This window comes from Ambystoma mexicanum, chromosome 12, assembly GCF_040938575.1.
Source record: "Ambystoma mexicanum isolate Mex_15411 chromosome 12, UKY_AmexF1_1, whole genome shotgun sequence".
NCBI lineage: Eukaryota > Metazoa > Chordata > Amphibia > Caudata > Ambystomatidae > Ambystoma > Ambystoma mexicanum.
In genome coordinates, this window is record NC_090936.1 from 116,171,748 (window position 1) to 116,193,788 (window position 22,041).

Consider the following 22,041-nt stretch of genomic DNA (forward strand, 5'->3'; position numbering starts at 1 on the left):
TGTCCCAATTTTCAGTGCTATGCAGATGACACTCAACTCATTTTCAGGCTCCCTTTCGCCACCTCTTCTCCATCTCTCATCTCTAACTGTCGGTCCGCCATCCAGTAATTGGTGCGCCGCCAATGATCTCTACCTCAATGCCAGTAAGACTGAGATTCTTCTCATCGGCACACCTTCTCCCTCCTTTCCTGTCGGTCTCTGGCCGGCATCTCTTGGCCCTCTTCCTGCTCCCACCTGCGAGGCTAAAAACCTCAGGGTCATATTCGACTCCATACTTTCCTTCTCTCCTCACATTTCTGACATCTCTAAGAAGTCACACTACCAGCTTCACCTCTTCAGAGGCATTCTTCCTTCCCTCTCCTTCCCCCAGAAGCTCACGGTCTCCAGAGCTCTGGTTCTCTCTAGGCGGGACTACTGCAACAGCCTCTTTCTAAATTTTCCTGCCTCCACTCTCCGCCCCCTGCAACTCATCCAAAACAGGACTGCGAGACTTGTCCTTGCGCGCAAGACCAGGGATCGTATCTCTCTAGGACTGAAATCTCTTCACTGACTCCCAGTGGCGGTGAGGATTAAGTTCAAAACCCTCTGCATCGTCCACAAGGCCTTCTGGGGACTGGGACCTCAATACCTTCAACTCTCTCTTCTTAAATATCTTCCCTCTCGAGCTCTTCGCTCATCCGCCTCCAACTCCCTCAGAGTCAGTCGCTTCCCCAAGCAGCAAGCTGGTGCTAGATCTCTTTCTTCTGCTGGGGCCTCGCTCTGGAACAGCCTCCCTGCCTCTCTGAACTTTGAGGAGAACCATCTCTGGTTCCGGAAGCACCTCAAGACCTTCCTCTTTGCTTCTGCTTTCTCTCCTCCTCTCCCCTGCTGATCTCCTGGCTGAATCTAAAACGGCACTTGTTACCTAGCTACCCTCTGATTTCGGGCCCAGCTCCCCTCTCCGCCAGTTGCACACCTAAACTGCCCACTGACAACCCTTGCATTTGGGGGCTGATTCTGTATCCCTACAGCCCCTACTAGCACTTGACCTCTGATGTCTGTTCTTACCCTTGCACTTGTCACCAGTTGGCCGCACTTTTATTTATTGTCTTATTTATTTACTTTTATCCTATGTACTGCACTGGCCCTGCTGCTTTCCCCCTGCACTTTTCCCTGTCCCTTCCCCCTGCACTTGCGCGATCTCAATGTCACCTGGCCTAGTAGGATTGTTGTCTGTCTTACCCGTTTCCCCTCACTTGCCTCGTTACGCCTTAAAACACTTGTGTATAGGCAAGTTATAAATGCCATATCATATCTTCTCCTCCTTACAGAGGAGTGCAGAGGCTTTCCTGAAATTCCTAGAACCCTCCGAAAGACCAACCCTTGTATGAACGCTGGTGCGTCTGGCTATATGCCTAAGGAGTGGCCTTAGTGAGGATAGATAAGGATTTGGCAGTCTGGGAACTGTTATTCTTTTTATCAAGTTCCTCGTCCCTAGTGGAATGGAACAGATTACCACCCTCGAATGGAAAGTCCAGTATACGCTCCTGGATGTCCGAGTTGAACTTGGTCACCCGTAGCCAGGCTGTTCTTCTCATGTCCGTAGCAATGCAAATGACACGACCTGAGATGTCAATGTGAGCCACGGTGGACTCCATTACGTCCTGCGCTATAATCTTGGCTTCCGCCAGCCCCGCCTTGAAGCACGTCTGGCTCTGTACCGGAAGTTCTGGAAGGACGTCAGCAATTTCCTGCCAGGGCCATTGGTTAACCGCAGCGAGCAAAGCGTCTGCATTGGTCTGACGAAGATGAAGTGAAGCGTTGGAATAGATTTTCGTTCCATATGTTTCCAGGATCTTCTCCGGAGGCTGAAGTAGACGAGGACGATTGTGGCTTGGAGTAGATTGAGGCTTTGATGATCACCGAGGAGTGTGGCTGGGGATGTGCCGACAGCAAGAGTGGATCCACCTGCATCTGCCTGTATTTGGTTTTGAGGCGCCTGTTGGTAGGCTGTGTCGAATGAGGTTTAAGCCTTCCTTTTTTGGCAAGTGCCACCACTTCCTTTTGCATTGGAATCCCCCTTCTAGCTGTGGGGCATAGAGTGAGGACTTCCCCCAAGACCCCCACCTCTGGTTGTTCCACCTCGGGCTGTGGAAAGACCAAGTGTTCGGCTAGGCTCGCCAGCCGCTCATGAAAGGCCTTGGCCGACGAAGGTGTGTTGGGGTCCTCCTCCTCATCCGTGTCCACCAATGTGTCCTGTTGGTCAGATGCAGCTGGTGGATTGCTGGGATCCGGGGATTGTGGTGTACTGACAGGAGCCGGTGGCTGGTGTGGAGCTGCCAGGACCGTTGGAGGCATGGGGGCCGGTGTAGTGGGAACTGGCGTGGGCAGCTGGGGCTGCATCAGAGCCAGAGGTGCTGGAACCAAGGGCGGAGTGGCCGTGGGTGCTAACGGCAGAACCGGAGGGAGCATGTCCCTGATCACATCCTTGAGGATGATGCCCATCTGTGGAGACCTAATAAGCATCAGGAATCTTTCAAAAAACCTGTCCTCACAGGCCGGTGGAGCACTTGGTGGCGCGGGTGTGGGCACAGGGCCCTGAGGGTGCTGAGACATGGGCACACTCTGCCTTGCTACATGCGGGGTGTATCTGCCCTGCGACGCAGAAGGGTATGCCGTAGGCCACGTGCCCGGTGAAGACCAGTCCCACCTGGAAACTCGTTCCCCTACCTGGTCCCGAAGGGGGATGTGTCAGGCGATCCACCATTTATGTCTGGCCTGGTGGCCATTTTGTCGGCCAGCCATTGTCGGGGCCAAGGCAGCAAAGACAAAGAGCATGGGGTCGGACGTAGGGAAGAGCCTCTCGCATGCTGGACACCTGCTGAAGCCTGCTGACGTCGACATGCGCCGGGGAGGAGCGTGGCGCCAGAGGACAGAGGTATCTGAATAAAGACAAGAAAAAAATAAGACAAAAATACTTCTCTGGGGAAGAGCGCATGGAACTACTAGGCCGGAGGCCTAACCCAGGAGTGATGGTGAAAGCGGTCTGTTCCTGTCGACGCGGAAAAGAGGACTGCAGAGTGGCGCCAGGGGGCAGAGTCAGGGGAGCGCATGCTCCCAGGGCCGCCACCCAGCGGGCATCTAAATCTAAAGGGGAAGTTGATTTTTCTGGTGAAAAAGGTTCAGTCTCCCGTCGGTAGCAAGGGACGCCCATACGGTATGGAGGAAAGGGGACGGGGCGTAGGAGTACTTAAGCAGGACAAAAAGGGAGGGTTCGTAAAACCTCTTCGCCTGCTCGCATAGGCATGCAGTGAGTAATAAAGCAAGGACTGGCTCGAGGAGTCCTGCATGGAACTGGGAAACCTGACAGCTATGCTCTACTGAGCAGCACCCGATGCGCACCTGAGGAGGGACCCCACCACTGCAAAGCTCTAATGCACTTAGCAGTTGCCTGCCTTGCCAAGGGCCCCGCATCCACCTCCCAACCAAAATCTCCCTGGGCCACGCAGAGGGGGAGGCAAGTCTTTGCCAGCCGGCCAGGGGCCCTGCCCACACAGTAGGCCCATTGGAAAAGCTCTATCGCTCCCTGGCCAGAGCTCTAGGAGTGCCAGGGGTGCTGCCCCCACCCTTCGGCGGGTGCTCGCACAAGGGTCAGCTGCGTCCTTTCCTAGCAGAGGTAGCTGTGTGCTCTGGCGGGGTCTCATGTCCTCCCTGGAGAGAAAAGCTCTATCCATATTCAAGGCAGGTGCCCAAGGGAGGGGGCCAGCACCCCCGGCTGTTCTGGAGCTCTGGCCATGGAGCAATAAAGCTTTTCCCTCCAGGGAGAGACTGGGACCCCAAAAGGGCAACCTGGATCTACTGCTGTGCAGGCAGTCATTTGACCCACATTTGCGGCAGGTGCCAAAGGGAGGGAGCAACCCTCTCGGCCATCCTGGAGCTCTTGCCAGGGCTAAATAGAAAGCACCAGGACCCCACTGGGGCACCCCTGATCCACCACTGGGCAGGCGGATGGCCGACCTACGTGCGAGTCAGGGACCCAAGGGAGGGAGGCCTGCACCCCCAGCCATCCTGAAGCTCTGGCTGAGGAGTGATAGAGCCTTTCTCTCCAGGGAGGGGCCGGGACCCCATCGGGGTGCCCTGGGTTCATCGCTGGGCAGGCGGACGGTCGAGCCACGTTCAAGGCTGGTGCCCAAGGGAGGTGGCGAGGAATTCCCAGTAAGTGCGGGTCATATGCATGCATTGATTAAGTCCCTCCCCTTTGTACACACCGCCCGTCGCTACTACCAATTGGATGGTTTAGTGAAGTCCTCTGATATTTGGCTTGTGGTGGCCAAGAGTTCACAGTGACATCAGTTTTTGATCCTTCGATGTGGGCTCTTCCTATAATTTTGAAGCAGAATTCACCAAATGTTGGATTGTTCACCCACTAATAAGAAACGTGAGCTGAGTTTAGACTGTTGTAAGACAGGTTACTTTTACCAAACTGATGATGTGTTGTTGTAATAGTAACCTGCTCAGTACAAGTGAAACCACAGGTTCAGACATTTGGTGTATGTGCTTGGCTGAGGAGCCAATGGGACGAGGCTACCATATCTGTGGGATTATGACTGAATGTCTCTGAGCCAGAATCCTCCCTAAACCGTAATGATACCGCACCTCTGTGGGGCCTCGGTTGGCCTAGGATAGCCGGTCTCTGGGCAGGTGGGCAGAGCCGCTCGCCTCAGCACTCAAATCTGGACAGAAAAGAGACACCTCTCTCGCCAGTAAAGCAGTGCATGCTTGTGGGGAACCTGCTGCTAAATCATTTATAGATGACCTGATTCTGTGTCATGTTTTCTTAAGTAGCAGAGCAGCTACCCCGCTGCGATCTATTAAAGTAATCCTCTATGCCAAGCTTTTTTCGAAGGCGGTGTCGCAAGGGTCTCCATCCTTCTTCCTTCTGCTGCATGGCGGGGCGCACAGGAAACTCCAGTGGGTGTGTGGGCTGGGTGGGGAACGGTCTACTCCCTTTCCGGTCAGCCTAGCAGACCAGATACCCTTGGCCCAGCCAACGGCAGAGAGGCAGGACCCTGCCTGTGAGAGGTAGGGAACAGAGGCTTGGCCTAGGTAGTGGATGGTGGCTTAAGCCCCGGACCCTGGGTGGTGGCCTTAAGGCAGGCACAACCTCATGGCTGTCCAGCCATCTGGTCAGGGCGGACCGTCCTGAGCCAACTGGTCCTTTAGCTGGGCCGACTAGCCATCTGGCCAGGTAGTCAGACCAGATGGCCCAAGTTGTGGCTGACCTGGCTTACTCCTAAATTTGACTCTGGCCCGTCTCCATAAACCCCTACTTTGTGGGGGCATAAGAGTTGATGGGAAGTGTCTTTCTGCAGGGCGGCTTTGTGGCGCAGACAGCAGATGCCTCCTCTGCACCCGAACCAAGGCATGGAAGAGAGGCTGGGCCCTGGTTGTGGATGGCAGCTTAAGCCCCGTCCCTGGAAGTGGAGCTGGAGGCTTAAGCCCTGGATGGTGGCCATAGGCAGCAATGACCTTGTGGCCGCCCAGGCATTTGGTCGGGGCATGCCGTCTTGGGTCATCTGGTCCTAATGGCCGAGCCAGACTGACCACCTGGCTGGGAGGACGGACTAGATGGCCTGAGTCACGGCTGCCCCGGCTGGCTCCTACATTTGTTGCGTCCAGGCTCGTGGGGGCTCAATAATTAGTGGGAAGTGTCTCCCTGTGGGGCAGACAAGTGGCGGGCGAGCCAGATGTGATCCTCCCCGCTCAGACTAGGCACCAGGAGCACATAGGGACCAAAGGCCTTTGCCACAGAGGGAGAGGCCAAGCAGGTCTGGCAGCAGAAGGCCCAGGTGTGACCCAGGATCCAGTAGGAGTGGCAGGGAAGTGCTACTGGAGATCTGCGAGGCGGTAGGGGGCTTTGGTCTCTCCAGAGGGCAAAGCTCTAAGGGGTCCCAGGTACTGCCCTGGCCATTTGGCGCCAGCCTCCAATGCGGAGCGGAGGCCCGTTAACTCAGCGGCAGCCCTTTATGTGCCCCAGGCCTCTCAGGAGGGCAAAGCTCTAAGGTTTCAGTGGCAGAGTCCCGGACGGCTGGGGGTGCCGACCTGGTCATGGGGCGCCAGCCTCCAATGCAAGGCAGAGGCCTCCTAACTCAGCAAAGGTCCATGTGTGCCTCAGCGGGGGCCCCCCCTCTATCAGGAGGGCAAAGCTCTTAGGCGTTGGGGGGAAAAGTCCCAGAGGCTGGGTGTGACGCCACACCATTGGGTGTCACTGGGTAGACCATAGCTGTCATGTTTCCCTGTTCCATGCGGGACTCCTCGAGCCAGCCTTGTCTTTTCTTTCTTTCCCGCACTGCGAGTTTGTGAGGAGATTTTGCAAGCCCTGAATGGGCTTTTTCAAAAGTCTTAGAAAAGGGAAGTATGATGAATCTGAGGATGTTGTTCCTTCTCCTCTAGGGGGAGAGCTTTCGCATGGGGCCAGGGCGTTGCATCCATAGTACAATAATCCCTCAGGGGGTGGTGGCAATAGGAGGGAGGATCACATGGGGAGGGAGTACTCTTATGGACTTGGGGACTATATTCCAGAGAGAACATGGTATCCCATCTTATCCATCTGAGGTTGACCCTCCATATCCGACTGTCATGTTGAAAGGGACCATCCTTGTATGACAAATAGGAAAATTCCTAAATACCCCCCTTTGACTCTGACTCAGAGTATTGGGACGAGGAAGAGGGCCAGAGCAATGAAGAATCCCTGGAGGATCTATGCTATGCACTCTTGTTGTTGTACCAATCCTATTGGTTCCAGGACATTAAAAACCACTGAGCGTAGAAAAACATGGAGTTTTATCCTCTCGACGCGGCTCGGGGAACCGGAGAGCTGCAGGCAGAGCCACAGAGCAGAAAGGCTCAGGGATACGGCGTCCCAACGAGAGGCACTTCTGAAAGGGTTCTGCTGTACCACGATCGAGGCCGAAGGAAGGACTGAGCCTTGTCGCAGACTAGGAAGTGGGCGAAACACTACACAAGTCCAGCCCAAAGCCACAGAGCCGAACGGAGACCACGAGAGACCCGAAAGCTGCCAGGAGAAGCTGGTGAGCACATAGAAGGACATTGGAGCACCGGCACGCTGCAAGTGGGACCGCAGGGATTGAGAAGCTGAGTTGGAAATCCAATCCCTCACTGAGAAAAGAAGATATTTTCTTTGTGGCAGTACTTATATGAGAAAGCAAACTGTTAGGAAAAGCAAGGTACCAAAAAGCCACTAAGGCAAGATATTGAACTTGTATGAGACTGGAAATCTTGGTAAAGTCCTGGCAGGAGACTATACCAGGCAGGAAGATTGTGAGTCTAAGACCTGCAACCAAATGTGTGAAAGAGAGTAACCAAAGTCCTGGCAGGAGAGTATAGCAGGCGGGAAGATTGCAAGTCTGGGACCCGCACCCAAATGGATGAAAGAGAGTAGCCAAAGTCCTGGCAGGAGAATATACCAGGAAGGAAGATTGTGAGTCTGGGACCCGCACCCAAATGTATGAAAGAAGGTAAACCAAGTCATGGCAGGAGAGCATACCAGGCAAGAAGATTGTGAGTCTTGGACTCACCCATTTTTGTTTGAACTGTCATATGCATGGTGACAACAAGAAGAGGGAGTCACCTCTTGATCATATAAAAACCACGGGAAGGGGGTCATTCTGCCTAGTCCTGTGGAGAACATGGAAAGGTCAGGACAAGATTAACTACCTCTTAGCGTTGTGAACATTTGTGCATCTGGTATCCAGGGGAAGGGAGGCAGTACCCTGGTATTGACTGTGAGTTTTCAAACATTAAGAACGCCAAGACAACCTCTTGATTTGGTGAACATTTGTGCCAACGGTAACCAGGGCCAGGGAGACAGTACTTTGGGGTTGACTAGGACTTGGAATAACCAAGAGAAGAACTACCTCTTGTTTTTTTGTGAACAATGTGACAAAGTGAAGAACTCCTTTCTTCTGCTACTTGTTGAAGAATCTTTCTGTTTTGAAACTGTGAACTTTACTTTTCCTCTTTTTGCTGCATCTGTAGCAGTGGGACGAACACTGGATATTACTCAGAGGAAGGGAGTCATTGCTTTGCAGTTAGGAGTCCCAGTTTCCCCTTTGTATACTAGTTTAAATGTAAAGGTCAGAAATTGCTGTTTTGGGCACAGGACGGTGGACTATTGTTTTGACTGACATTCTGACAGTTTCCTTAGTTTTGTTTGAAGCAGGGAAATTCCTCTTAGATTTAGGGAAAGGATTCTTCTTAGATTCTTCTGACTCCTTACAGAAGGCAAATTGGATTTCAAGTAAAACTAATCACAAATAACTTAAGCAGGGAACTGAGATAGTTCCTTCCACAAGGCAACACTCCTCTCCACACAAAGGGCAGTGTTCTGTCTTCCCTGCCTCTGCTTCAAAGGACTGGAGGACAGGGGTCTCAGGTGACTTCCCAGGCATATTGGATGCCTGGATTTCTTCAAGGGATTGTGGGGTGGGGAGTGCAAAATGGCTCCTTGAAAAGTGAACTCTGTTGTTGCACAAACCAAGCCAAAAAGGGAGCAAAAACACCAATCCGACTGAAAGCACATGAAGGGTGTTTTCAAATGGCTTAGAAAAGGGATGGAAAATCAGATTTCAGGTAACACTAATCACAAATACCTTAAGCAGGACACTGAGACATCTCCTTCCACACAGCAACATTCCTCTCTACACAAAGGGCAGTGCTCTGTCTTTCCTGTCCGTGTCCTTCTTCTGACTCCTTACAGAAGGCAAATTGGATTTCAAGTAAAACTAATCACAAATAACTTAAGCAGGGAACTGAGATAGTTCCTTCCACAAGGCAACACTCCTCTCCACACAAAGGGCAGTGTTCTGTCTTCCCTGCCTCTGCTTCAAAGGACTGGAGGACAGGGGGCTCAGGTGACTTCCCGGGCATATTGGATGCCTGGATTTCTTCAAGGGATTGTGGGGTGGGGAGTGCAAAATGGCTCCTTGAAAAGTGAACTCTGTTGTTGCACAAACCAAGCCAAAAAGGGAGAAAAAACACCAATCCGACTGAAAGCACATGAAGGGTGTTTTCAAAAGGCTTAGAAAAGGGATGGAAAATCAGATTTCAGGTAACACTAATCACAAATACCTTAAGCAGGACACTGAGACATCTCCTTCCACACAGCAACATTCCTCTCCACACAAAGGGCAGTGCTCTGTCTTTCCTGCCTCTGCTTCAGAGGACTGGGGCTGGGAGGGCTCTATACGCCCAATAGTAATATGTGACATTTTAAGTTAAGAAGCTGGAGAGCGCTGGATAGTAACACAATGAGTACTAAAAGGAAATCAAAATATGGCAAATGAAAAAGTCGGTATTCTACCAACACATCAAATCCCATTTTTTCGAATGCCATAACAGGATTTTTTAAGGCATTTCACTGAAATAATGTTGTGGGGCTTGGGTTAGGGTAATAATTAAGGTAGATGGGTGTGGGGGCGGGGGGCTGCGTGGGGTCTCCCCCTCATTAAATTGTGGTGAAATGCATTTAGAAGAAGAACATAAATTAGATGTTTTGGGTTTCGAAAAAAAATATATATTTGTAATCACGTAGATCTAAAACATCTATGGTGCATTCCATAGTCTGAAAATATGACATTCTGATTAAATTGCCTACCTGTTTGTTTGTTTCCATCTTTCACTTTATCCCTGTTACGTGGACGTAAGTGACACTTTGCATCCTTGATTTTAAAACGAGCTTTTTGTGTCACTGGTGGAGCCAAGGAATCTGCATCAAAAATATATTTTCGTTTGTTACTTTAATATATTGAGTAATTCAGGCATATTTATTTAATTATTAACCATTTGCAAAACATTCACTATTGATTATTCAGTTTCCCGAAACTCTTGTTTATTGTTATAAGAATCTACATGACATACTAAAGCAGAGCAGAGAGGTAAAGGTCCACATTCAGTTTGCTTTTTCTTTAGCTATTGCTAATCTGAATGTGGATACATGGTTAACACATTTATATATGAAATATGGTTATTTCCCGTTGTTTCATCTTTTGAATTAAAAGTTTCAATAGCATTTTCAAATTTGAGAAACAGCTTTTATGTTTGACTCATTCCAAGCAGAGATAAAAGCTTATATACTTGACTCCTTCCAAGCAGAGATAATGGCTTTTATTTTCGACTCCTTCCAAGCAGAGATAAAATACAATGTAATATATGTACTAATATTAAATCTCTGGTGCTCATATCTCTTGATGGTAGAGCAGAACTCCATGCCTTACAATTTTATAATTACTTACCTATAATATTAATACAGAAGTGCAGTTTTTGATCTTGACTCCCTTTTTTGTATTTATATTTTTATTTAATTATTAACAAATAGAATTCCAATTACAAAATATGAACAAAACAGTTTTCAGATAATTGGATAAAGCCAAGAAGCTACAGGGCTCCCTAATAAAAAAAAATACTGTAATAATTGTAGTGATTCATGCTATGTCCATGGTTTATGGCAGACCTTCCTCAGATGGTTACATTGAGGTAATTACCTTTACCATAATTAAATAAACTAACACTGCCCCCACACTGTTTAAACCCTAGAAGTTTCAATGCAAGAAGTAAAGTGCATGTTTTGGTACATCCTTATACACAGGGCATTAAAAAGGGGCAAATCTGTTTCCACATGAGTAGGAAGAAAGGGATTTTCATGTACCTTGACATTTCCAAGTTGACCCCATTAATAGGTAAGTAATTACACCGTAATCTAGTAACTGGAAAACAGGACTCTCAGAGTTCATGTTAAGTATGGTTGAATTTTACTTAAGGATTGGTCATGGAATCCATTACACATGTTCATTTTAACTTCGGGATCACTCACCTTGCCCAAGGGATCTCCATTTTACGATGATGAGGCCATATGTATACCAAAATAGTCTTGCCAAACTAGCTTTTACTTCAATAGTACATTCAGTCATAATGCTGTTGGCTTCAATCTAGATGTGTCCTCACAGTGTGCAATAACTATCTCCTGCTGACATGCATATATTGGCGCACTGGGAGAAAGAGACGGAATTGTACATAAAAACGTATTTTTAAGTACTTGTGCCTGAAGTTCCATGCCATATGGACCCTAGCATTATGAACCTTCAATAGGGCCTCAATCAGTTGAGTTTGACACATGTAAACAAATAATCTATTGATTTTTCCTAAGGCTTGGGAAAATATGACTGTTTAACAAATGCGGCTTACCAGATGTTTATGACAAGACTTAACTCCCAGATAGTCATGCGGTTTGGCTCTGTTAATGAGAGTTGCATTTGTAGTATAAACAACCAATTTTTATTTTTCTCTACCTCTTCAGAACATCATCATTGCCAATTTCTAAGGATTAACTTTCAGCCCAAGATTTTTCATGTACAGTGTATATCCTGAAATGATGCTTTGAAGGGTTTGCAGGGTCTTGCCAGAGTTCTGAATCATCGTCATAAGTCAACATTTGAATTCATAATTTCGCTATTAACGGAATATCAGCATTTATTTTAACTAAATCCTCAAAAATAGCATTAGCAAATAAGTTGAAAGAAATGATGGCATTATACATCCTTGTCACATCCCTCAAGCCTCCGTTGTTATATGATCTTTCTTAAAGAAGACCTTCACCCTATTGTCCATATGAAGACTCATCAAGATTCTCACAAGGTCCAAAGCAACGACAAATTCCTTACAGAAAGCCAAAACTTACTCTTGCCCACTGATTCAAAAGCAGTGGATAGGTCCACATTGGCTACATTCAGGATGGTCAAGCCTTCTGCGAGGCTCGAATCATCTATAGAGATGACTTGTGAGTCGAATCAGGATGAGTCACTAAATGTCCAATTAATCTCGAACTGGCTCAAAGAAATGTGTGCAATTGGCCACTATGCCTCAAAACCCTTTTTCACAAGTGATAAAATGCACTTGTGTATCCATTTACTTGCACCCCAAAAAAAACATGTGCCCTATTCTCAAGGGGTATCCAAATGTGTGAATCACAGATGCCCACACTCAGACACCATTTTTCAAAGCTGTTGTGCCAATAAGGGGTGCCTCTAATGGAGTTCTCTTTCAAATATGCAGGAAAGAGTCACAGTCCCCTGGGCCTATTTGGAATTGGTTAAGAGATGAGCAATGCATGACTGGGTCATTGCCAACCCTATAGTTCATTTTCTTTTCCGACTTGCATTTCTATCCCTCAAACAGGGAGAGAAATTCTTTTGATCATTTTTAACATTTTCACCTCCTTAGGAAATGTACACAAAAATGGGCATTTCTCTACTTTTAAAAGTACATCCCAAATCCATAGAAAGAATGTTCTTTCAAATAAAAAGGAAAAAATCTGCATTCCCTTGTGCTTAGTTCGAAAAGGCACATGGGGGATGTGCAATGCTTAACAGGGTCATTGCCAACTCTGTCATTCATTTCCTTTCAAATGGAAGAGCAGCAGCATTTATCGCTGTCCTACTTGCATTTCTATCCCTCAAACGGGCTAGAAACATTTCACAGACAGGTCCTTTTAGTTCTATCATTGTGAGACCCTGTCAAACAATAATGTCGGGAGAAAACTTTTCTATGCCTGTTTGGTGGTACATACTGCTAATGCTTTCAAATGCCACGCTCCCGAAACCAATGTAGGCAAGCCGGCTGGCCAACGCATTTTTTGCTTTGTGACACAGCCCCCCTTTGTGGATAAGATGACCTGTGCATTTCTGAAATGGGCACAAATTAAATAAAGTGCACCCTCTGCACTTTTTTAATTTACGTTAATTTTTCTGTGCCCATTGTATAATCTCCTTGGCCACCAGTAAAACTTAATTTTAGGATACTGGTCTAGTATCCTAGAAGAACAAATGGCTTACCCCTCGGTAATCTTCTTTCTCATGGATGTTCCTGCCATGGAGTCCTCATCTTTGATATCTATTTCCCAGCGCATCTCCTCTTCATAAAGCCTTTTGCGAGGCATGCAGCGCTGCTCCGCGTCGGCTCTGCCCAACACCTCTACACGCCCTGCACCGAATATGATGCCGGGGGCAATATATATTGAAGCGCCGGGCCCTGTGATATTAGTTCCATCCTTTTGTCCCTAACACGCTGATGCTAAGGGACAGCAGAACCAAGGTGTAAAAGCTATCCGCCAAGTAGGGCAGGTAGGGAGGGTGATAAGGAACCTGTGAGTGGAACCTCCATCAGAAAGAATATTACAGAGAGGTAAGTCATTTGTTCTTTTAATGGAATCCTTCCCCCCATGGATTCCTCATCTTTCATAAACTCCCAAAGCAGTACATATATCTAGAGGGGGGAGGAGAGCAAAGACCATTAAACCAGAATACTCTGTGGGACAGCCCTGCCAAAACAAGTGTTCTAACCAGGGCTCAAGTTGAAGGACCACGTAGCTGGATGGAGTCCACCCACTTTTTTGAAAGGGCAGTTGCCGCCCCCGCTGTGTGTGTAAGGAATTGTAAAAACAAGCATTGGCAATGCCAACAGTTTGGGCTTTAGTGCAAGCATGGGAAAGACATTTTCTAGGCAACTCCATAGTGGTATTAACTGGCCATAGATGGTAGCAGCTGCAAAAGGGTTCAAGTACCTGTGCATCTAATAGCAGTGCTTGGCAAAAGCTTAAAACCTACGCACAAGCCAAAAATGTTGGCTTTGCCAATGCTTGTTTCTAACAGGGCTTCAGTGAAGTACAAGCTTAGTGCTTATATATCGAATGCCTTTGGCAGACCTGGTTAAGGCATCTTTATTACTCCAGTACCCTATTTACTGCCCCAATTAAATCTACCACTCAGAAGATTGCTTTGAAAAAACACTGACAGGCACTTCAAGCACAAAGTTTGATGGTAAGAACAGGGACGTCTGGGGTCGCCAGAGGTCGCACCTGTGACTCCTGAGGTCTCCCTTGCTACCCCTGTGGTCTCCCTGGCTACCCCTAAAACAAACAGACTTTTTTTCTTTACAAATTGAAGCTCTTGAGCTGGGGCCAGTGCCATGTAGTGCTTTGTTTCTAGAGTGTCCGGCTTTCTTGTTCAGATTTTTTTTTAAACAGGGGGGGTTCCACAAGTGTAACACTTTGAGCAGTGACCCTAAATAAGAAAGAATAGGAATAACAAATAATTTGGCTTTCTGGAATGCTATACAGTAATTGCTAGACTCATTGAAGGTTTATTTCAGGAACACTTCAGGGGGTGAGTCACTGATTTAGTCTGTTCTTAAACACCTCAAATTCACAATGCAGACAAAAAAACTCAAAAAAACATTTAGAGTAGAATAAGCATCCATTTCAGACTATATATTTTGCTTTACGCAAGTTGCAGTTGTAGCATGATTTTTCTGCAGTTGTCTCTATTAGGATCATCACAAGACATACAATCTCGGTGTTGCTGATATCAACAGTTCGACTCTGCCATCGCCTGGCGTACGTGAACGCCAGACGATGGCAGGGTCAGAAGCAGGAAAGACCCAAAATGACTGTTGATATCGGCAACCTATTTTGTCAATGAGGGAAACCGCGTCTCTTTCAGTTTAAACAATCGCAACTAGCTACATTAGAGCCATGGTATCACAAGATGTCTGCATCCTAACAGCAGCAAGAATATGATTTATATCCGTGTATTTTAGAAAGGATACATTTAAGAAGCGGATTTAATAATTTGCTTTGAAAAAGACCAATGAGGTCGAAACACGTGTCAGCATAGATACTGTCTACTAATAACCTTGGAATAAACTTTGAAAATTCAACTCATATATGTTGATCTGTATTGTTACAATATCGGCTTTGCTAATATCAGTGCATGAACATGGAACAATTGTTACTAATTTTAGCAACTGAACACATCTTCCCAGGTCTAGTTGATATAGATACTTATTAAGGTTTATAATACTTTATTTATAGCAATGTCTTTGAAGGAAACCACATTACATAATAAATACGTGTTTCATAATGAACTTTACACTATATATATCATCATAGAAATATGTTGAGCAATAAGAGCATGGCTTTAGTTTTATCGTCCCCTTCCTGCATGCAAAATTACAATTGCATCATGCAGATTAATAAATACCCCTTGGGTTTCAAAGCAATAGTAATTATTTCATAAAGCATGCAGCATTATGCACCCTTCTCACTTCTGTTCACCCCCATTCACATTTCTTAAGTGACAAAAGTCCAGGCTAACAGTATCCCCTCCATCCCATCAGTGCCTAATGGCTCTCAGTGTAATGCTCTGTTGACAAAGAGCAATGTGCCAGGCCCCTGGAAGAGCTGCTCAGCTGCCCAGAGCTCGAACAAAGAACATGTCAAACGAGAAGTGTGCTGTTGCCAGGACTAGGAAGGTGCTAAACAAAAACTCCTGCTCGGCACCCTCATTGTCCTGTGAAGGTCCCGATCTGGCTATGAAAAGAGCCACTGGTGGTGTAAGGTGCCCTCCCAAACCCCCAGCATGGTACGCCACTGGGTCCGGGTACCACGCCCTCCGGCACCACTCGGAGCAATCAGGATCAAGGATTTCCTGAACTTTGTCAGCCTTCTTAGGAAATGAGGGATGACAGGGATTGGTGGGAAAGCATATGAAAACTACTACGAACGTGTCCCCCAGGGCTCCTGTCTGGGGATATTCACAGCAGAAAAGATTGCGTTTCCAGTTTAGTTTAGTTTATATCTTATATAGCGCAACACACCCGTAGGCCTCAGTGTGCTAACAAAAAAAAATACAAACATAACATAAAATAGACAACATAATCAGTCAATATACAATGCAGCGGAGAAATAAAAATATATGGTTCTTGCGAATATCATGCAAATATCAAATCAAAATGATTCTTAAATTGGTTTGATGGTTTGAGAGGACATGTTCTGCAAATTTGTACTTTTGTTCAAAAACAAGGGTAAACTGCTTAGTCCACATCCTATGACAATACAATCTGTGTTGTCTACGAAACACCAATCACTAATCTCCACCCGCCGGAGGACTCTTAAGTCTTGAGTTCTAACACCATTTTAGCCCACTCTTTGATGTAGCCAGGCTAGAATTGTATTTTAGAACACCACCCTTAACTCAGGTTTATTGCATTTCTTAACGGGTAAGATCAGCTATTCTTACCATGCAAGAATTCTTTGAAAGAATATCCTTCGAAGTTGAAAAGTTAGATATAATAGCAGACTTGGCGAATGTTGGAATACCATGAGAGACTTCTCCAACTGATCTGGGGTCAGGAGTGGCTGGTTCTACCTTCTGAGTCCCCATATCTACAGTTTCCAATAAATGCATTACTGTACTAGGAGACTCTTCTGAGCTTGTTTGACAGCCTTGATGGACCCCATTCTGGATATCCTCACTTATCCTCACTATCAGGGTCAACTTTGCAAGACAAATGAACCGCAGGAGTTTGAAAGACCAAAGAATCAGCCCAAGCTCCTTAATATGCAGTCAGTTCCTTTAATTCATTAAGTCACCATCCACCCCCTTCATAACCTTCGAGGACTTCTCTAGAACTTCAGAGGTAGCGCCTTCTATCTTTTTCATGGGAGATTGAGTTACTGCGACCACAGCAAGCTCAGAACTTTTGGGACTGCCAGCGCCCTTGCCCTCTGACAGTTCCCCGGTAGCACTCATGTAAACTGCCTGAGCGGATACTGCCTCGTTCTCCGACTCCATGCACACAGGAGCAATACTGTAAGTTGGACCCAAATCTCCTTTAACATCTTCATTGACAGAATGATGTGAATTATCCTGAAGTCACTGACTCCTCCTTAGTGCCAAAACTTCAGTCAATCCACTATGGGTCCCACAGGGGGCTGGAGATTAAGACAGTGGGGTAAATGTTCCTTTTGATGTTTCCATGCTTACCCCAAATATAAGGGGGTTAAACTTAGACAACATATCAGATGCCGCTTTTGGAAGGGGATTATGAGTGTTTTCTCTAGTAACAGGCATTCTTAATGACTAAGGGTCAAACCAGATTAAACATTTGTAAATCAAATATGTGCCGAACCCAGCAGCCACTAATGCTGCACCAGAAGGCCACAAATCAAGTAAGAACAAAAAGTGCCACGGGCAAAATAACGCAGCAATAAGCTTATCAGAGCTTGCTGCTATAATAAAAAGGCAAATGATAGCAGGCAACCGACTGCCGACTGTCAGCCGAACAGTCATAGCAACCCATGGGGCATCCACAGCGAACTCACAATGGCATAAGGGATTCCCAGTGCCTTTCCCGTTGGCAATCGCTGCAAACTTGAGATGCCCGAACTCCAAGCATTCTCTTCGTTCTGCATGTTCTTGAGAGGGTGAACATCTGTAGAAGAACTTCCTGAGCCAACTCCCACTTGTGCGAGATTGAGGACTGCCTGCTCAGAGCATCCACCATCGTAGTCTCTGTTCTGGTTAAATTGCCTCCTTTCACAGTGGTAGTAACCCTACACCTCCACTCTTGTTGAGGTAATGCATGGCTACCGTCTAGTCCGTGGTTATCAAGACATTCTTCCCCTGGATAAAAGTCAGGAAGGCCATCATAGCCAGTCTGATCGCCCTCAGCTTAACATGTTTATATGTAGTCTTGATTCCGCTGGAGACGATAGTCCACTCATTGTCAAATTGCTCATGTGTGCTCCCCAGCCCTTGAGGGAGGCATCCGTGACTAGAGTGATCTCCAGTCATGTTTGCCAAAAAGGTTCTCCAGCCAGCATGTTCTCTTTGCGGGTCAACCACAGGAGGTCCTGTTCTACACGTGCCCGTCATCCAGCCTGAGAACTGAGCCAATGAGATGTGAGAGCCCACTAAAATTATCTTATCCTTAAACACGGTTCCAGCACAAGAAAAAGGCAGGATGCCATAAGGCCCAGTAACCTTACAAAGTCAAAGGCCGTTAGATATTGGGCATTCTGAAATCTCATAACCATCTGCAGGATATGTCGAGCCCTTAACTCGGGAGGGAAAGCCTTCCCTAAAGATGAGTCCAGGACAGCTCCAATAAATTGAAGCGTTTGAGAAGGAGTCACCTGCGACTTCTAGAAGTTGAGGGAGAGGCCCAGTTTGTGAAGGAAGTGGCTGGAGATGTTGAGATGCTCCAGAGCCTGTCCCAGAGAACGTGCCCTAATCAGGCAATCGTCTAGGTAAATGAATATGTGAATTGCCCCTGTACTCAGACTCGCTGCCACCACCACCACCACCATCAACTTCGTGACCTCCCGCGGGCGGGGAGGTAAGTCCTGAATGTTGTTAAGAAAAGCGTCTCGAGGGTGCTCAGTACCTGCGAAGTGAGGTAGCCAGGCTGTCCGAGGAACTGCTGATTATTGAGTGACGTGAGAAACCGGCCCAACACCCACTCGTGAGATCACCGAGTGGGAGGTGAACCGACTCCCAACGCCACAGGTGAGCACTTCCCTGATTTACGTGGCGTCAGGACAGTGCAAGCACTGACAGGGAAAGAGAATCTTGACTGAAGCGATGATCTGTATTTGGGAGCCGGTGAGCCCAGTAGACTATAGGATCTTCAGGAAGGGAGCAGACTGGAGATGCAGACAAAGTCCACAAGGCAGAGTACCCAGGCAGAGGCAAGCTGCCAGGCACCAGAACCCAAAAGGCTGAAGGCTAGCCATGAACAAGGACCCAATAGACTAGTGGATCAAATGGAGTGGCAGGTGAGATCCCCAAGACAGGGCACCAAGGCAGGGGCAGGCGGCCAGGCACTAGACCCCAGATGGTCAAGAGGAGAACCAGGGAGCAGGAGGCCCAGAGGGAAACCAGGAAGGGGAATCCCTGCCCAAGGAACAGGAGAGCCAGCGGAAGAGGCCAGCCCAAGGCCAGGGAACAGCCAAGGAAGTTGAAGCCAGGAGCCAGGGAGCCAGAAACCAGGTCAGGATCAAAGGGTAAAAACAAAGAAGTGATGGCTGGAAGGTTTAGAATGAATCTTAACCACTGGCATTGCTCTGGGCAACCCTGCAGACCACCGTTCTTCGCCTGCCAAGCCATTACAGAAGGGGAAAGACCATATGCAAATCAGGCTTGGCCCCACCCCAAAAGGGGCAGTCCAGCCCGAAATGCTAGGCCACATCCCTTCTGCACGAGACCACAAGCATCCCCAAACATGTTTCACCCTTGTTGGGGCTCATCAGTGAGGAGTAGCTTGGGTCTCTAGGCCAGGGAACAACCAAGGAAGGTGAAACCAGGAGCCAGGGAGCCAGAAACCAGGTCAGGATCAAAGGGTAGCAAGAGGCAGTTCAAAGGAGCAATTCAGACGAGGACACGATCTGGAGACAAACCGTACTGAGACGCGGTTTGTTCTCGTAGACCGCCCTTAATAAAGGGAAACCAGCACCCGGGAGGCTCGGAACGCAAGCTGCGCTGTTCCTGGGTTCTGGCGTCCCCAGAACGAGGCGTGAACAGCAAGCCCGTGTTTCCCCGAGCGCCCTATGGACTGCGCATGCGCGGAAGGTGAAACTGGGCCGCCCGCGCATGCGCAGTCCCCCGCGAACGGGAAACCTGGAAGCGGCAGGGACCACCGAGAGCCGGGACCCCCCAGCCCGAGCCATGGGTAAATCCGCCAAGACGGGGCGCCGGAATCGGCCGGTGTGCCCCAGACCCCAGGTAGGTGGCGTGACAATATGCCCCCTCCCAGAAAGACCCGGGGCCCCAGGCTTCCAGGGAAGCTAAGATCGAAGTTGCAAAGCAGACGGGGAGCAGGCACATTACTGTGCGGTTCCCAAGTGCGATTAGAAGCAGGGTAACCCTTCCAGTCCACCAGGAACTGGAGCACCCCCTGCCATATGCGTGAATCACATATCTCCTGGACTTCGAATTCGGGGACTCCCTGTACATTAATGGAGGTAGGACGGGAAAAGGAGCGCCCATAGGTGTCAGCCACGTATGGCTTCAGGAGGGATATGTGAAAGACCGTGTGTACTCGCCAGAACTGGGGCAACTGTAAGCGAAAGGCAACTGAGGACAAGCGTTTAATGATTTTGAATGGCCCGAAATAGCGAGGAGCCAGTTTAGTGGGCATGTTACGTACTGGCAGGTTTTTAGAGGATAACCAGACCAGATTCCCTTCTTCAAAATCAGGTTCAGAGGTCTGCACTTTGTCAGCCTGTTTTTTCATACTCTTCTGTGCCTCTGCGAGGGTACTGCATGTCAAGTCGTGTTGTTTCGGGATGGCAATGACCAACTGATCGGCAGACAGGACAGCACTGGGCTGCACAGGATGAAAAGGTTCCACTTTAGGATGTTGTCCGGATGAACATTAGAATGGGCTGAGACCGGTGGCGGTATGGACCGTGTTGTTATAGGATGTTTCTGTTAGTACTAGATTTGCTTTCCAGTTGAATTGAGTGGCATTGGCATAGGACCGTAGGTAATGTTCCAAGGTCTGGTTTCTTCTTTCGTCTGGCCGTTGGTGTGAGGGTGATAACCCGAACTCAGGGCTCTGTGGATGCCAAGATGACTACACAACTGATGCAAAAAGGAGGACAATAACTGGGAACCAGGGTCGGATATGATCTTCTCCGGTAGGCCATGTAGCCAGTAAATGTTGTGCAAAAATGCCAAGGCCATCTGGGATGCTGTGGGAATCGTGGGAAACGGAATACAATGGGCTGTCTTTGCGAAACAGTCCACAACCACCATGATACAGGTATATCCGTTCGATGGAGGAAGTTCAACAATGAAATGGGTGGCGATGGTATGCCATGGGTAAGGTGGTACTTCAGTGAGTTGAAGTAACCCCAGAGGCCTCCTCCTCTGTGTCTTGGTTTGGGCACACATGGGACAACTTTCAGCGTATCAGCGTATCGCTTTATTTCCTCTGCCCTACCCGGCCACCAAAACTGTCTGGATATTAATTCCTGGGTAGCCTTAACGCCTCTATGACCGCCGACTTGAGAATCATGGAATCCATGTAGGATGTTCATCCGAAGGGCACCTATGGGGATGTATAGCCTGTTCTGATAGAAGAGTAGTCCATTGAGTTCCGTGATCTGTGAATGTTTCTGGAGGTCCGTACGACCGGGGTCTGCTAGGGTTTCCTGTAGAATAGCCTGGAGATGGGGTGAGAGCGTGAGCAAAAAATGCGTGGGGGAAATCAGTGGTGTATCTGCACAGTTGCCCTCATTGTCATTCCCCAAGGAACGTGATAGAGCATCGGCTTTCAGGTTCTGTGTGCTGGGAAAGTATGTTATATGGAAATCATAGTTCGAAGAGAAGAAAGCCCATCGGGGTTGGCCAGAGGTAGGGCACTTTAAAGAACGCAGATACTGTAGATTGCGATGGTCCGTGCGAACTTCCACAGAAAAACGACCTCCAAGCAGATGGTGCCTCTATTCATCGAACGCAGCTTTTATGGCCAATAGTTCTCTTTCGATTATGGAGTAATTCCGTTAGCTGGAAGAGAGTTTGCAGGAGAAATACGCCACGGGATGTTCAATGCCGGATCCAGGTTCTTTCTGCAGAAGAACAGCACCAACAGCAAAATTGGAAGCGACAGCTTCTATGATGTATGGCATCTCGTCGTTAGAATGATGTAAAATGGGGGACGTACTGAAAGCCGTCTTGAAGGTGTCAAAAGCCGAGGCAGCTTGTGAGTCCCAGAGGAAAGGTACCTTGCTGCAGGTCAATCGGGTCATAACCTGTGAAAAATGGGGAATGAAACGCCGATAAAAATTGGCAAACCCCAAGAATATTTGGAGGGGCTTTAGTTCGTGAGGTTGTGTCCAGTCCTGAATGGCTTGAACCTTAGCGGAATCCATGAGGATGCCAGCACTGCTGATCACATAGCCCAAAAACTCCATACTCTCCCGATGAAAGGAACACTTCTCGGCTTTAGCGAACAGTTGGTTCTGAGACAATCCTTGAAGCACCTCTCGGACGTGTATCACATATTCTTCCTGGGTGTTGGAAAATATGAGAATGTCATTGAGATACACCCAAACCGAGATGCCGATCAGATCACCGAAGATGTTGTCACTGAACTGTTGGAAGACGGCCGGGGCATTGATAGGCCAAATGGCATGACCCGGTA

General features: G+C 48.0%; 1 protein-coding gene across 3 annotated transcripts in view; it reads right to left on the minus strand.

Moving 5' to 3' along the window:
• SCUBE1 (signal peptide, CUB domain and EGF like domain containing 1) overlaps nucleotides 1–22,041 on the minus strand; it is a 2,600,196-nt gene that overhangs the window by 789,142 nt on the left and 1,789,013 nt on the right. For all 3 annotated transcript variants that reach the window (XM_069628128.1, XM_069628129.1, XM_069628127.1), the window contains one exon: nucleotides 9,656–9,766. In XM_069628128.1, coding sequence (XP_069484229.1) covers nucleotides 9,656–9,766 — 111 coding nt within the window. The remainder of the gene's footprint in view (nucleotides 1–9,655; nucleotides 9,767–22,041) is intronic.